Source organism: Procambarus clarkii, chromosome 51 (genome assembly GCF_040958095.1).
Source record: "Procambarus clarkii isolate CNS0578487 chromosome 51, FALCON_Pclarkii_2.0, whole genome shotgun sequence".
Taxonomy (NCBI): domain Eukaryota; kingdom Metazoa; phylum Arthropoda; class Malacostraca; order Decapoda; family Cambaridae; genus Procambarus; species Procambarus clarkii.
The window spans coordinates 25,557,356-25,573,917 of NC_091200.1; the positions used below are offsets into that span (position 1 = coordinate 25,557,356).

The following is a 16,562-nucleotide window of genomic DNA, read 5'->3' on the forward strand; positions in this document are numbered from 1 at the left end:
TCATGAAAACTTGGCTTATTAGGCAAATCGGGCCTTGCATTGTAGGCTGAAAAGTGAGTTCTGGCTACTAGGTACGACATATATATATATATATATATATATATATATATATATATATGTCGTACCTAGTAGCCAGAACGCACTTCTCAGCCTACTATGCAAGGCCCGATTTGCCTAATAAGCCAAGTTTTCATGAATTAATGTTTTTTCGACTACCTAACCTACCTAACCTAACCTAACCTAACTTTTTCGGCTACCTAACCTAACCTAACCTATAGAGATAGGTTAGGTTAGGTTAGGTAGGGTTGGTTAGGTTCGGTCATATATCTACGTTAATTTTAACTCCAATAAAAAAAAATTGACCTCATACATAATGAAATGGGAGCTTTATCATTTCATAGGAAAAAAATTAGAGAAAATATATTAATTCGGGAAAACTTGGCTTATTAGGCAAATCGGGCCTTGCATAGTAGGCCGAGAAGTGCGTTCTGGCTACTAGGTACGACATATATATATATATATATATATATATATATATATATATATATATATATATATATATATATATATATATATATATATATGTTGTACCTAGTAGCCAGAACGTCGTACTCGGCCAACTATGCAAGGCCCGATTTGCCTAATAAGCCAAGTTTTCCTGAATTAATATATATTCTCTAATTTTTTTCTTACGAAATGATAAAGCTACCCATTTCATTATGTATGAGGTTAATTTTTTTTATTGGAGTTAAAATTAACTTAGATATATGACCGAACCTAACCAAACCTACCTAACCTAACCTAACCTATCTTTATAGGTTAGGTTAGGTTAGGTAGCCGAAAAAGTTAGGCTAGTTTGGGTAGTCGAAAAACAATTCATGAAAACTTGGCTTATTAGGCAAATTGGGCCTTGCATAGTAGGCTGAGAAGTGTGTTCTGGCCACTAGGTACGACACACACACACACACACACACACACACACACATATATATATATATATATATATATATATATATATATATATATATATATATATATATATATATATATATATATATATATATATATATATATATACATACCTTAATTTATTGCCTGGCAATGGCAATTCTGTAATTGCAGAGTCTCCCGGTGCTGCTGCTGTTGAAGTGTTACCTGAAAACTTTGATGGTATGTCACATTTGTTATTATTTAAAAAAAAATTCCATATTTATATATATATATATATATATATATATATATATATATATATATATATATATATATATATATATATATATATATATATATAATATCATATATGGCTATCCTCTCTGAAATTGCAGGGGAAAGGACTTGGGTCCTTGATGTATGTAGAGTGGATCATAGTAGGCTTAAGTTAAATGCCTTATAAAGACCCTTAGGCCATTTTCATAGTCATTCCTGATGCAAATGTCCTGTCAAGGGTGTATAGATAGATGAATAAATATGGTTGTAGATAAATGGATAAAGGGGGTAATATTATAAACACATTTGTAAAAATATTATTATAAATTATAAATACTGTATATATATATATAAAATTATTTAAATTTATATATAAAAATATTTTTTCGTCAAAATATTGACTTAGAGTTTGAGTGAAATTTAAAATAGCTAAAGAAGATAGTCTAAAAATCAGTGTAAGATTATAATTAAAGTATAATAATTTCAGCCGCTGCCGAACTTGCTGCAGAAATAAAAAAAAATCCAAGAATCGCAAGTGAAGATTTCTCAATGGCAGCAAAGAAGAATGAAGGCTGAAATTTCTTGGGAAGAAAGTCGGTCAGTTCTATTTGAGTGGGAGGTGTGTAGGCACGCTGTTCCAGTTGAAGGTACATACACAATACTTATAAGCATATTGTCTATTTACATCAGCATATCAGTTTACATTACAACTTATTATATTTGCATTTTTTTTTAGTTATATTTTTTGAATAGAGAGTGGATACTTCGTTTTAAATATACCTGAAGCATTTTATCACTAATGAAAAATGTTTATGTATACTTATTGACCATATTTTTTTCCTAATTCTGCATGATCTGAAACTGTACAGAAGTCTTTTTTGACAAAGATGCGATATTTTTGAACATATGTTTTCAAATATTTTCATTTGACAGACACAAAATGCTTCAAATGTATGATTGAAGCCAGCATCAAATGTGAAGATTGTCATCGCCTATTCTGGTACCACTGTGATATGAAAAAACATTTTTTAAACCCATTCAATGATAGGTTTTCCTGGGCCAGTGGATATTATGAAGCATTGCCACCAACTGTGACTGTTGACCTTAATGGGACATTTACTGACTGGCGTATGTAAACCAAAAAAAATCTTTACATATGAAAACTTTTCTTTTTACCAAGCCTTTACAATATAAGTACCAAAATATTGAAAGAAAAAATAAATAAATTTTTTACTCAATAACCAATTAAATTTTTATGGCATTTGACTTACTGAATATTATTTAAATATGCAATCTTTGCTAAGTTTATTATTATTTTCTGATTCAGAACCTGTTGTGCCAGTTCCTGTGCCAAAAATTTCCTGTAACTGTAAAGACTGTAACCTTAACATAAAGAGTTCTGACATCATGTGTACTTTCATAATGCTCTCAGGTATATTTTATTTAATATTAAGTTTGAACACATAAGTCTATGAGTATTTGCATCACTGAATATAGTAGCATCACTGAAGTTCTAGTGACGATACCCATACCCAAGCATGTGGACTTCAATCTTTGAGACACAAACATATCCATTCAGTGATGGAGATGAGTTTTACAAAAGATTCAAAATAAGCTGTTTTATTTTAGGAATAAATACTAAAACTAAGCTTTCTAGGCAGGTATGACCTTTATCTGCCCATATTTGAGTGTCAAGAGTGTGGATACAGCCTTCCTGCAGATGCTAAGATGTTGTATGATGGTGGATACTTCTGCTCATCAGCCAGGAAAAGTAACACATTCTTCAGCACCAAACTCCTGAACAACTGGCATTTCCTTAAAAGGAACAGCCCCGGTTTATCAATGAAATCCTTGTTAATAGCGCTCCAAGCGCTTGGCTCTCATAATGGAAGAGTAAGTATTTATTAATTTGATATATGTAATGTAAGTACCTGTATACATTAAACTGTATATATAATAATACATAAAAATATGAACCCACTCCACACATTCTCTTGTGCCAATTACATGTACAAAACCTTGTTCCTAAATGCACATCCTGATCTGAAACTCTTCCTTGATAGATGTAAAGGATCCCATAATCACCACACCAGAAATCAATATCTCTCTGATATCCCCCGAGTCAAACTAAATCTGTGCAAACTCTCTATGCAAATAAAGTAATTGGTTATTGCTCCTAATTGGTAAACTCTTTATTGAATTAAAAGCTGTCCAGATGTTCAAAACATTATTCAAAAGTAAAACTAAAAAGCATTAATTTCATCCTTATAGTTTCCTACGTAGTTCTTCAAACTTGCACTGTTACTTGTGCTACCCACTCCCCCAATATATATGGCTAACTCATGCAACTTGCATGGCGTAGCCACATCTGAGCCTAGTGCTGGGAACTAGGTTCCCAGCACTACGCTGGGAACAAGGTTCCCAGTATTAGGCTGGGAACCAGGTTCCCAGTACTAGGCTGGGAACGTAGTTGTTCAATCTTGCACTATAACTTGTGCTACCCACTCCCCCAATATATGGGGCTAATCCATGCAAATTCTATATTCAGTATATATTTCAGGATGGTTGCATCAACTTTGAAGCTGCTAAAAGAACATTCCAGGAGTGGAGATTTATGCAGTATGAACTTGCAAATTTTTTTTTTTTTTTTTTTTTTTTGAGATATATACAAGAGTTGTTACATTCATGTACAGCCACTAGTACGCGTAGCGTTTCGGGCAAGTCCCTGGAATACGATCCCCTGCCGCGAAGAATCGTTAAATCGTTAAATCGAAGTCATTTAAATTAAATCATTTAAATCAAATGTCCAAAGCTACAATAAGACTGTGTGCCCTGCTTGTCATACTAACCCATTTGCCATACATATTGATGGCAACAAAAAGTTATTCCGATATGAAAAAGTTGGACGGTACAGTTCTTAAATAATTTTCCTTTTGTAAGATAAATTTTAATTTTTCAATAATTAATACATTTCTATTAGGGCAACTTATATATCACAATACATTATTCGTTATGTAAATATATCAATATCTGAAAAATTCTTACATGCAATACATAATAGCGTTATTCATGTATTACAACATTAAGTAATATATATTTACACAATCATCAAAATTGAAAACAAATCAATGTAAATTATGTAAATACTGTCATTTTGTTTCTTTCAGAGGATTGAGGGAATCATATTATTCAGAGAGTGTCTTTGCTGCTGACAATGATGTAACTAATCACCTTAACCATATAGAGAGCTTAAAAACAAAGGTAAATATTATGTGTACAGACTTTGTAAACTGTATATAGATTTTATATTTTTATTTATATATACAAGACTTTTTACATTCCTGTACAGCCACTAGCACGCATAGTGTTTCAAGCAAGTCGTTAATCCCATGTTCCCCAGAATATGACCCCACCAAATCCATTAACAACCAGGTACCCATTTTACTGTTGGGTAAACAGGGGGGGGGGGGTGCCATAGTTAAGGGTTGATGCCCAGTAAATCTTCCAAGGCCAGGATATAAACCCAGGACAAAGTGCTCGCGAAACGCCAGGCGAGTGTCTTAACCCACTACACCATTGGGAAAAGACAGTCATGATGTCTTACAGTTTACAGAGTTAATATATATATTATAACAAGTAGTTAGGTTTTTTTAACCCACAGGCAAGTCAACAAGTAAAACATAGAGTACTCAACGTTTGTCAAGAGCTACATGCACCATATAAATGGTGATTTTTGGGGTCTGAAGCCATATTGAGTAAGATGCTATATTTCTGTTGGTCTATATCACTTTTATATAACCCATCAGGTTAGGTTCTTTTCATTATTTATTATATATTTTATATATACTGTATTTATATAATATATATATATATATATATATATATATATATATATATATATATATAAATACATATATATATATATATATATATATATATATATATATATATATTATATAAATATATAATATATATGATATATATATAATATATATCATTTATATTTGATTTGCAGAACAGCCAAAATTGTGGTGTCTCCTTGTGGAAAGCGGCGCGAAACGAATCGTATACACACAAATCCCTGGACCAGACTGGCATAAGCCTTGCATCATGCCGGCATGGTGTAATTCTCAAAATGTGCAATATGACTCGTGGTGAGGTTTTTGGCTATGCACACTATCTCCATATAAATTACTTCAAAGGTTCCAAGTACATCTGCCAGGACATCATATGCCAGTACAGTACTGGCCATGGGCCCTGAAAATTCAAGAAAAAAATAAAAAATTCCCCCTACTGGAGACAAAGCCGTTCCTAGGTGTTTTGCATGCAAAAGCACATGCATGGTATTGCCAGGTAAATAATTATCATTTGTCAAAATAACGGGTTGTTACGACCCTGGGTTCTCCAGTGGAAACCAGAGGTCAAAACTTGAGCTATTAAACTTTCTGGTAGTACAGTTGAGTGCATCACGAACGGCAATTGTTTGCATCTTCCCTGCCAGACGTAAGACTATTATTGTTTCTCAAAGAGCATTTAAAGACTGAGCTGGGGGTTGATTATTAAATAATAACATAGGCACCAACTTTGCTTACTATTACTTTCTAATCATTTGTAAAGTAACAATACGTTGCATAGCGGAAGATCTTTAATGTGCTTAGCTGCACGATCAATTAGGCTCCTTCCGGCACCACGACATGCGGGAGGCCTAGCTGGTCGCTAGGAGGTTCTTCTCTGGCTGGCGTTCGTGCGGACGAGACCTGCTCTGTGGCTGCACCCCTAATCTTCTCCCTTCTCCTCTTACTTATTTCCCTTACCCTAAGTTCCTGTACCATTAAGTTAAGTATTGTATGGTGTTAAGTGTGCCTACTCTGGTAGTAAATATTGGTGAGACCTGGGGATAGGATTTGCCAGTGTTTTGGGTACCCCTAAGTGTTGTGTTTTGTATTAGGGTCCCACGTGGTTTCACTACCCTAAGCTGCATCCAGCTTCAGTGCTTATCCAGTAGTACTTTACCCTAGCTTGTTATTAGTGTAAACCTTGTATCCTGCCTATGTGGACCAAGGCTTTTAACGTAAGATAGTGTGGTAAAGTTATTATTATTATTGTTATTGGTGTGAGTGTATATGGGGGGTTGTTAAGGGGTTAATAAATAAGTACATGAATTACAGAGTATCCCTTCTTCCTGTGTGGGAGCGCATTGATCAACCCTTAGACTAACATATATGGTCTAGTAGCAAGTTATTACTACTGTGGATAGTTTATTTTGGGGGCCGGGCCTTTTAGCTCTCCCATATTTGATACTCTTGTCTTCTAACTACCCTTACCCCTTAATAGTACCAGTACCCCATAGAAGCCACACATATTATTTATAACAAGTGGGGGCCTGTCCGGGATGAACATTATAAGTGTAAAAAATTAGATTCTTGAGTGCCAAAACTAAAATTTTTTGTTTCCGCAGACCGGTTGTGTGCTAGCCTAGGGTCCAGCTCTTCTAGCAAAGGACATTCTTGCACTGACTGGACACCCAGCTGTATCCCTTCACGATTAAGGTTAGTGTGGCCTTGTGTTAGGGGCCGTGCAAATTTTTGTTTTTTCCAATTTTTATTTTTTAATTTTTTCTTTGGCTGGGAGCTAAAATTGTTAGTGATGTCATCTGAAATGCAGAGACTGGCAATGGAGCCTTCAGTGGTAGAGATAAAGAAACTTAAAAAGTCTAATTTAGTATTGTTAGGCAAGGAATTTGGCCTAGAATTAAATGACGCAGATAAAAAGTGGACTTTGGTGAATGAAATATTACAACATTGTATTGATGAAGTTCATCCAAGACGAACGCTCATCCGCTCCTGACGACCCTGCTGCCCCTCCAACTTTATCAGCTGCTCCTTGAGCCCACAACATCCCAAACATGATGTAACAACCCCAGAAGGCAGCTAAGTACCCAGTGACCTAAATGTGACCGAAATATTCAACAAAACCTAACCTACTAGCTCATCTCGACCTCATTTGTGTTGCTCCCTGGAGGAAGCTAACCTGACGCTTGCTGCTGCCATAGCAACGAGTCTACCCCATCTGCTGCGTACATCTCTGCTGCTACCATGCAAAACAACTCTAAGCTCGGCAAGGCCGCAAAGAATGATAGCACACCTAGCAGGATGAACCCAACCAGCCAAGCTAGCAACAGGAATAACGCGGCTGTCTCCCCCTTAGGGGCTACCGGGGGGAGTACCGACCCTCCGTGCGTCAACAATAACAAACCTTCCCAGCTGATTGAAGCGTCGTCACTTACTCGAGCCTTACAACAGTTATGTAACCATATGGAGCAACTTAAACGAGCTGCCTCCCCATGTACTGACTTTAAGCGTCTCGCTGATAATCCATGGCTCAGATTATTGACTCAAATACATGACGACCAAAAGTCTATAATCCGAGAGCAGTCGGACCTGATAATGAAGCTTCAGAGTGATGCTTTGGCCATGCACAAGATTAACCAAGATCTGTCTGCCAGAGTCGGCCACCTCGAACAGGAATTAAGCTCTCTTCAGATCTCGGTTACTAACTTTAAACCAGCAGAAACCTCTAAGAAGCAAGAAGAGATGCTACAAAAGTTAGAGAACCATTTTAACTCCCTACAACAGCAACACACTGCAACCCAAGACGAATCAGACCAGCTTAAGCTCCTTGATTCTGTCATCATCTCATCACAGGATTTTCCCCATGAAACTGACAGAGAAGACTGTACTGCCATCGTGATCCAGGAATTGCGTACTAAGTTGAATTATTCAATTGAAGCAAGAGACATTAAGTCAGCTTATAGAGTGGGTGCCAAATCATCTGGTACAAACAACAGAAAGATAAGGGTGAAGTTAGATAGCTGCTCCCGCAAGTCAGACCTTATCACTACTGCAGTCGCTATGAAATCCAAGGTTTATGTGAACGAATGTCTTACCAGATTCAGACAAAATCTCTTATTTAAACTACGTGGAATTTGCAATAGATCCACTGCTATTAAACATTGTTTTGTGCGCGATGGTAAAATAATAGCTAGGAAGACTGACTCTGGAAAAACTTATGTCATAACCACTGAAGCACACCTCACTTCTTTCCTGGATGACTGTGGGATATCAGCTGAATAACCAGAACATAATTTGTAGTCTCACATACAACCAAAGTGTACTTAAGCTCTGCCTTTCCTTTCCAAAGGTGTTTATTTTTATTTTTATTTTTTTATTTTTTTTTGTTTGTCATCTTTGCCTGTTTTATACTCTTAATTATTTGTTCTTAGTTAATCCCCTTGTCACTAAACCTTGGGCTTTTTATTACCCTGTTAATTAACCATTACTAAGCTAATTATCTTCAAGATCATTTTTTTTTTATGATTATCATTTTTCTTATTATTTTTTATTTTACATTTATATTGTCATTCTCTACTGATTTTTTGTTTTTTTATTTTATGTAACTTCTGTGTCCTCCCTGGCTAACTATTGGATCTTTATTTTACTTCTAAATTGTTACTATTTTATTGTATTTGCTTTTATTCTTGTGTTTTGCTTTATCGTGTATTTTGTATCGTGATCCCTCTGCATCCTATGCACACTGATATTGATCCTGATCAAAATCTTCTGTCTCATATCTACACCAACCAGCACATTGATCATCATTATTGCAAGTATTTCACAGCACACCAGGCTAAACACAAACTTCAAAATAGCACCTGTCTATCAGTTTATAACCAAAATGTTAGATCACTTGGTAAACATTTTGACGATTTAAATGCATTACTCACAGCAATAGGTACTAACCTATCGTTCATTATTTTAACAGAAACTTGGCTAAATAAAGACTATACCCAACTCTACAACTTAGCTGGTTATAAAGCCATTCATAACTGTAGGCCTAATAAAAAAGGTGGTGGCACAGCTATATATTACCGAGATACATTTATCTGCAACAGTGTTATTAGTGACAGAGATGACTACTGTGAATATACTTTTGCTCAGTTTTCAATTAAATCCCTTAAATCTTCTTTGACTATTGGAGCCATCTATAGATTTCCCAATACTAACATAGCTTCTTTCTCAGACAACCTAAGGAATCTTATTATAAACAACAATCTCAACAAAAACCACTTCATTCTGGGAGGAGATTTTAATATTGACCTGGGTCAACAAAATTGCTCTCAAGTTAACTATTTCCTTAACAGCATGAACTCCTGTATGCTAATCCCCACAATCACCAAACCTACCCGAGTCACCCAAACATCAGCCACTACCTTGGACCACATATGGACAAACATAACAGCTCCCCTTGTATCTGGTATAATCTACGACAGAACAACTGACCACTATCCTACCTTTCTCATAGCGAACATGGACATAACACCACCAAAAAGCAAGAAACTTTCATTTAGGCTACACAGTGAATCAGCTTTAGACAATCTTACAGAGGCACTTTACAATATTAACTGGGATTCTGAATTCAATAATACCCATGATATAAATTCATTAGCTAACCTCTTCATCTCCAAAACTCTAAGCCTCTACGACATTCATTGTCCCCTTCTTACCAAGCAAGTAACTGACAAAAGATTAAACAATCCATGGCTCACAAGTGGCATTCTCAACTCAATCAACAAGAAACATGAATATGAAAAGAAAGTTAGGATTGGCCTAGTTTCAAAGGAAGTAGCTAAAAGGTACTCATCAATGCTTACCAGTATCATAAGAAAGGCAAAACTTGCATATTATGTGAATAGATTCAATGAAGCAAAAGGCAACATGAAAAGCACTTGGAAAACTATCTCTAGTATCCTAGGAACTAAACAACACTCACATAACCAAATAAAACTCTACAAGGATGGGGGTATACCGTCAACTGACTTAGAAATGGCAAATGAATTTAACAGTTTCTTTTCATCGGTTGGTGCTAATCTTGCCAGTAAAATCCCACAGACTCAGACACATATTAACACATATCTCTCAGGCAGCTATCCAAACTCTCTTCTCCTTTCACCAATCAGCCCGGCAGATGTTGTGTCCATCATACATTCTCTAAAAACCAAGGCAGGGAACACCAGTGAAATTCCGTCCATTGTGTACAAGAGAGCCTCCCATGCCCTTGCCCCACCCATAGCACTACTGTTCAACAAATCTATAGAGTATCACACCTTCCCTGATATCCTCAAAATAGCAAGAGTAACGCCAGTCCATAAAGGAGGCAATCCGGCGGACATAAACAATTATAGACCAATATCAAATCTACCCATTCTATCAAAAATATTTGAAAAAATTATTTACAAACAGCTCTATTCCTACCTCGTAAAATTCGACATACTCAGCCCCTGCCAGTTTGGCTTCCGGTCCCAAAAGAGCACCAATGATGCAATCATTAGTCTCCTTGACATTATCTACTCAGCCCTTGACAAAAATGAGTTTCCGATTGGACTCTTCATTGACCTAAGAAAAGCCTTTGATACTGTTAATCACAACTACCTCTTACTTAAACTCCAGCATTATGGAATCCGAGGCCTTGCCCTTGACTACATCCGATCCTATCTTAGTGACAGACACCAATATGTAACCATCAATGATACAACTTCTTCCACTCTACCAATTACCGTTGGAGTGCCACAGGGCAGCATCTTAGGACCTCTTCTATTTCTTATATATATATAAACGATCTGCCTAATGTCTCTAATATTCTCAAACCTATATTGTTTGCTGACGATACTACCCTTATCTACTCAAACCTCAACCCACATACACTAAATAATGTTGTGAATAATGAATTAAAAAAAGTCCACTTATGGATGTCAACGAACAAACTAACATTAAACATCGAAAAGACTTACTACATCTTATTTGGAAGCAAATCATCAAATGCAATTCAGCTACAGATAGACAACATTAACATCAGTAATAAAAATGATGGCAAGTTTCTTGGCCTATTCCTAGACAAGAGACTCAACTTCAGCACCCACATTCAACACATAACTAAGAAAGTCTCTAAGACAGTTGGTATACTCTCCAAAATCAGATATTATGTTCCTAACTCTGCTTTCCTCTCACTATATTATGCACTAATCTACCCCTATCTTAATTATGGTATCTGTGCATGGGGGTCTACCACTGCAAACCACCTTAAGCCCATCATCACACAGCAAAAATCTGCTATCAGAATAATAACTAACTCTGCTTTCAGACAACACTCAGCTCCCTTGTTTAAATCCCTAAACTTGCTATATATTAACTCCCTCCACACATTCTCTTGTGTCAACTACATTTACAAAACCCTGTTCTTAAATGCAAACCATGCTCTGAAACTCTCCCTGGACAGATGTAATAGGACCCATTATCACCACACCAGAAATAAATATCTCTTTGATATCCCCAGGGTCAAACTTAATCTGTGTAAACACTCTATGCAAATTAAGGGACCTAGTCTATGGAACTCACTCCCTTGTGAATTGAAAAACTGTAAAACTTTTGCCTTATTTAAAAGCAAAACCAAAAAGTACCTAACTTCATCTATTTAGTTTCCTACACTGAGCTTTAAATTTGCTCTGTACCTAGTGTTACCCAATCTCCTAATTTTTATGTAATATCAAACAACCTTATCATTGTGTTCATTGCTGTCTTCTTTTATGTGCTAGCCATATGCTGTATTGTGACTACCAATTTTTGTCAACTACCATTCAAGCTGTCATTGCAATCAATCTTATATTGTTTCTGCTGTATTGTGGCTACCAATTTGTTGTCAACTACCATTTTAAGCTGTCATTGCAATCAATCATAGCTACCTATGTGCTTTAATATACTGTACCTATAATTTTCTCTCATCTTCTTTTTTTTTCATTCCATGTAATCTGTTTTAATTTTTTTGTCTATAAACTTTGCAAGTATTTACCTCCTTAAAATCTTCTTAGATTAAGGACCTGCCCGAAACGCTGCGCGTGCTAGTGGCTTTACAAGACTGTAATTACCATATTTGTATCCTCACATTCCTTATGTACATTCTTGTATATGCATAAATAAATAAAATAAATAATAAATAAACTATTGGCAAGTGATACACCTTTATGCCAGCCTAGCCAAGCAGAAAGTGCAACTCATAGGGATAGAGAATTAGCTTTAGAGTTAGCAAAAATAAAATTAGAGGAGCAAAGACTCAAAACTGAGGAGGCTAGAATTAGAGCGCTGCATCCAGCTTCAGTGCTTATCCAGTAGTACTTTACCCTAGCTTGTTATTAGTGCAAACCTTGTATCCTGCCTAAGTGGACCAAGGCTTTTAACGTAAGATAGTGTGGTAAAGTTATTATTATTATTGTTATTGGTGTGAGTGTATATGAGGGGTTGTTAAGGGGTTAATAAATAAGTACATGAATTACAGAGTATCTCTTCTTCCAGTGTGGGAGCGCATTGATCAACCCTTAGACTAACATATATGGTCTAGTAGCAAGTTATTACTACTGTGGATAGTTTATTTTGGGGGCCGGGCCTTTTAGCTCTCCCATATTTGATACTCTTGTCTTCTAACTACCCTTACCACTTAATAGTACCAGTACCCCATAGAAGCCCCACACATATATTTATAACAATATGTAATCATTTTTAGGGTATCTTGTTAATATTATTATCTTAAAAATATAAATTAGGCATGGACTTCCATTTGTCCATTACCATAATGAGTAAGTTTAAATTAGCATGTTAGTAGCTAACAATATTTATCCTCATTGACAAGGCCAATATGCACAGAAAACTAACCAAATATACTTACCATTATCAGTTGGTTGAGGAGTGCCATTATACCATGGAAAGTTGCCCTCTTCAGCAATGTCCACACTAAGTTTTTCTGTATTGTCTTCATTGTAGACCGCTATCAGTTCCCTCAACTTTTTCTTGTCTGCTTCAATCTTTGCACGGTATCGTGATCTCATTTTGCTTGAAACTGAAAGAAACACTTTGTTACTAGTAAATAAGATTATAGTTGATAAATTTGTTTTGTATATACTTAGTAATGAATACCTACACAAAAGTAGCAGAATACACTACATAAATATTTGGCAAGCACTTTTTTTTTAACAAGCTTAGGTATACACAGCAATGTGCTGCTATCCTATTATGTATGAAAGACCACAGTGTAGATCAAAAACCTCACAGGACAGCCAGTCATACATGGAATCTGGAGAGAATATGAAATGTAAGGCTGATCTATTAGCCTCCACTAACAAAATCGGGGTACAGCACAAGAATATCTTCCAATATTCCTGAGTGTATGAAGTAATAACAAAACTCAAAGTACATCATACCATTTGTTCTGAAGTCATTGATAACAGGGCAATCACATATATAGTGATAGACAGTATGTCCTAGCTTTTGTTCACATAGTTTACAACTGGAATGATTTCCATTGGCAGATTCATTACCTGCAGGCACCTGCCATAGATATTGATATCTCAACTTAATTTTGACAATTACCTATAATTACATAGGACAAAACCTAAGTGAGATGGTATCCATACAAATCTACCTGAGAAATAAATGACATTAGATGTGTTTAGATAAAAAAAAAAGTCATTGTTTTCTTGAAGTATTTTACAAACACTAAAAGATTTCTGTTTGTTTTATCAGTCCCTAACTTATACATAAGCTTTGACATACCTGCTACATTGGATATGTGGGATTTCTTGGTTCTAATTGAGTCACATACTAACTCTATCCCCTTTTGAACATCATTTTGAGAAACTGATCTGTTGAGAATAGAGGATACTGTTTACTATAATGTTTACTAAATTCAAACATGTAAAGACCCTGATTAATTAAAAAAAAATTAACTTAAATTTTTAGGCAATGGTCACAATGGCATTTTATGATGGCTGACAATTACTGTACAAGAACTAAACAATTAAAATAATAAAGAAATGTTTTGGCAATTTTATGATTTATGGTACTGCATTGATTTTACAGTACAATAACCTTGTTAAAATATATAAGAGTATTTCAAAGCAGTGTTTCTTACTATATATTTTACAAGCAAACCTTTTATTTAAACTCTGGGCTAAGTTGGTTAACTCTGCAATCCAGATGAGAAGTTGTTTTTCATCAAGAGATAAGTCAGCTAACTCCTTTCTTATTAACTCTGCAGCTTCTTTTGCCTATCAACAGGAGGAAAAACTGCCCTGTTAGTATAATAAATGTTGCAATTTTTATTTAATATTTGATATTACAAAAAAAAACAATCCTTACGAGCCTAACTGCTGATGAAGGCTGTTTAATGGCAGTAAATGTTATTTTTATTTTTGAATGTTTTTTTTTCCTGTGCACTTATATTAGTGATTCATGATCATTGTTGCATATATTCAATGAATAAAGCAAATTACTTGCCTTACAAAATCTTGAAGCTAGAACACGAGCTAAAGAGTCATGTTTACGTTGGTTCCAAAAAAATGAAGATTCACTAAGTTCTTCTTCACGCTCTGAAAAAAGGGACAAAAAATAACTCCCTTCAATGAATATGTAAAATGAAAATAATTCACTTTTATGCAGGCGATGAGTCACAATAACGTGGCTAAAGTATGTAGACCAGACCACTCACTAGAAGGTGAAGGGACGACGACGTTTCGGTCCATCCTGGACCATTCTCAAGTCAATTGTGATGAGGAAGTAGAGACAGGCAAAAAATAGGCTAGAGAGAGCTGAGGAACAAAGTAAGGTGTATTTTAGGGGATAGTAATAATAATAAGAGCTGCAGAGGGCCTATTGGCCCATACGAGGCAGCTCCTATTATAACCACCAAATGAGAAGGAGATAGGAATAAGAAGACGATAGCAAGGGAGCGTAGGAGAAGACAATGAACAGAAAAAAGGGAGAAGAGAGAAAGAAAAGGAAAGAGAAAGAAAAGATAGATAAATGGAAGGGGTAGGCTTATGTTAGGTCACGTTTGTTAGAAAGATTACAGCATTTGAGTATATACTGTGAAAGGGAAGAGTCCACAGCAACAAAGCCAGGACTCAAGTTCATGTTAGGTACATTGTGTATTAGAGCCGATTCAACAAGACGGCGTCTGTGGAGAGTAGAGGCAGGAAAGATTATTTTGGAGGAAGACCAATCTATGGGATGATTAGAATCCCTCACATGGCAGAAGGGAGCATTGTTAGTGTCTGCAGACTTGACACTTCTCTTGTGTTCTTTAAGTCTGTCATTCAGTGTACAGCCAGTTTCGCCAAAGTATTGTACAAGATGAACAGGAAATAGAGTAGACACCAGCAGCAGGAGGAGCATTTTTTTTTTTTTGAGGAGCACTGTGAACTAGATTGCTACGAAGTGTGTTAGTTAGTTCTTATTCCTATCTCCTTCTCATTCAGTGGTTATAATAGCAGCTGCCTCGTATGGGCCAATAGGCCATCTGCAGCTCTTCTTATTATTACTATCCCCTAAAATACACCTTACTTTGCTCCTCAGCTCTCTCTAGCCTATTTATTGCCTGTCTCTACTTCCTCATCACAATTGACTTGAGAATGGTCCAGGACGGACTGAAACGTCGTCATCCCTTCACCTTCTAGTGTGTGGTCTGGTCAACATTCACTTTTATACTATCTATAATTTACTTGCTATATTAATCAAATCCAATTCATATACACAAAGTTGTAGTGTGACACCAGGTGTTGCTAGTTACTGAAGTCATCTTCATTACACATAATAAATATCACTAACAAGTTTTAATAGATTATACCTTCCTCATTGTAACAATGCACTATAAACTAACCGGCTTTCAACATGTTTTTGGTGGTACTGTTGTACCGCGACATATAGCTGAAAATTTGCTCGGTTTCTTCACCTGTGGTCAAACCACTTCCGTGCTGCCAGCGTCCTCCATACAAGACCTATAATTAAGATGTAACACACTGTAAAATAATTACAAGGAAAGAATATTAGTCGATTGCTCAAAAATTTAATTATGACTAAATACTTTATTCTGATTAATAGCTTTTTAACCCTAAAATAACGTTACATTTATACCCGTGTTATAAATAATAGTGTGTGGCTTCTATGGGGGACTGGTACTATTAAGGGGTAAGGGTAGTTAGAAGACAAGAGTATCAAGCTAAAAGGCCCGGCCCCCAAAATAAACTATCCACAGTAGTAATAACTTGCTACTAGAGCATATATGTTAGTCTAAGAGTTAATCAATGCGCTCCCACACAGGAAGAAGGGATACTCTGTAATTCATGTACTTATTTATTAACCCCTTAACAACCCCCATATACACTCACACCAATAACAATAATAATAATAACTTTACCACACTATCTTACGTTAAAAGCCTTGGTCCACATAGGCAGGATACAAGGTTTACACTAA

The 16,562-nt window shown here is 35.8% G+C and overlaps 2 protein-coding genes across 2 annotated transcripts; one reads left to right on the top strand and one right to left on the bottom strand.

Moving 5' to 3' along the window:
- Window positions 1-1,110: 1,110 nt before the first annotated feature.
- Window positions 1,111-4,506, top strand: LOC123753685 (uncharacterized). The gene is made up of 7 exons (XM_069303837.1): window positions 1,111-1,170; window positions 1,694-1,853; window positions 2,140-2,334; window positions 2,534-2,638; window positions 2,864-3,099; window positions 3,767-3,825; window positions 4,374-4,506. Exons 2-7 carry the CDS (start codon window positions 1,772-1,774, stop codon window positions 4,504-4,506), a joined length of 810 nt encoding a protein of 269 aa, XP_069159938.1. The 5' UTR covers window positions 1,111-1,170; window positions 1,694-1,771.
- Window positions 4,507-5,314: 808 nt separating this feature from the next.
- On the bottom strand, window positions 5,315-16,217 carry LOC138351827 (uncharacterized). The gene is made up of 6 exons (XM_069303838.1): window positions 15,967-16,217; window positions 14,586-14,677; window positions 14,241-14,356; window positions 13,863-13,951; window positions 12,979-13,149; window positions 5,315-5,463 (listed from the first exon to the last, which is right to left on the bottom strand). The coding sequence occupies exons 1-6, from the start codon at window positions 16,007-16,009 to the stop codon at window positions 5,315-5,317; spliced, it is 660 nt and encodes a 219-aa protein (XP_069159939.1). The 5' UTR covers window positions 16,010-16,217.
- Between the last annotated feature and the right edge of the window lie 345 nt (window positions 16,218-16,562).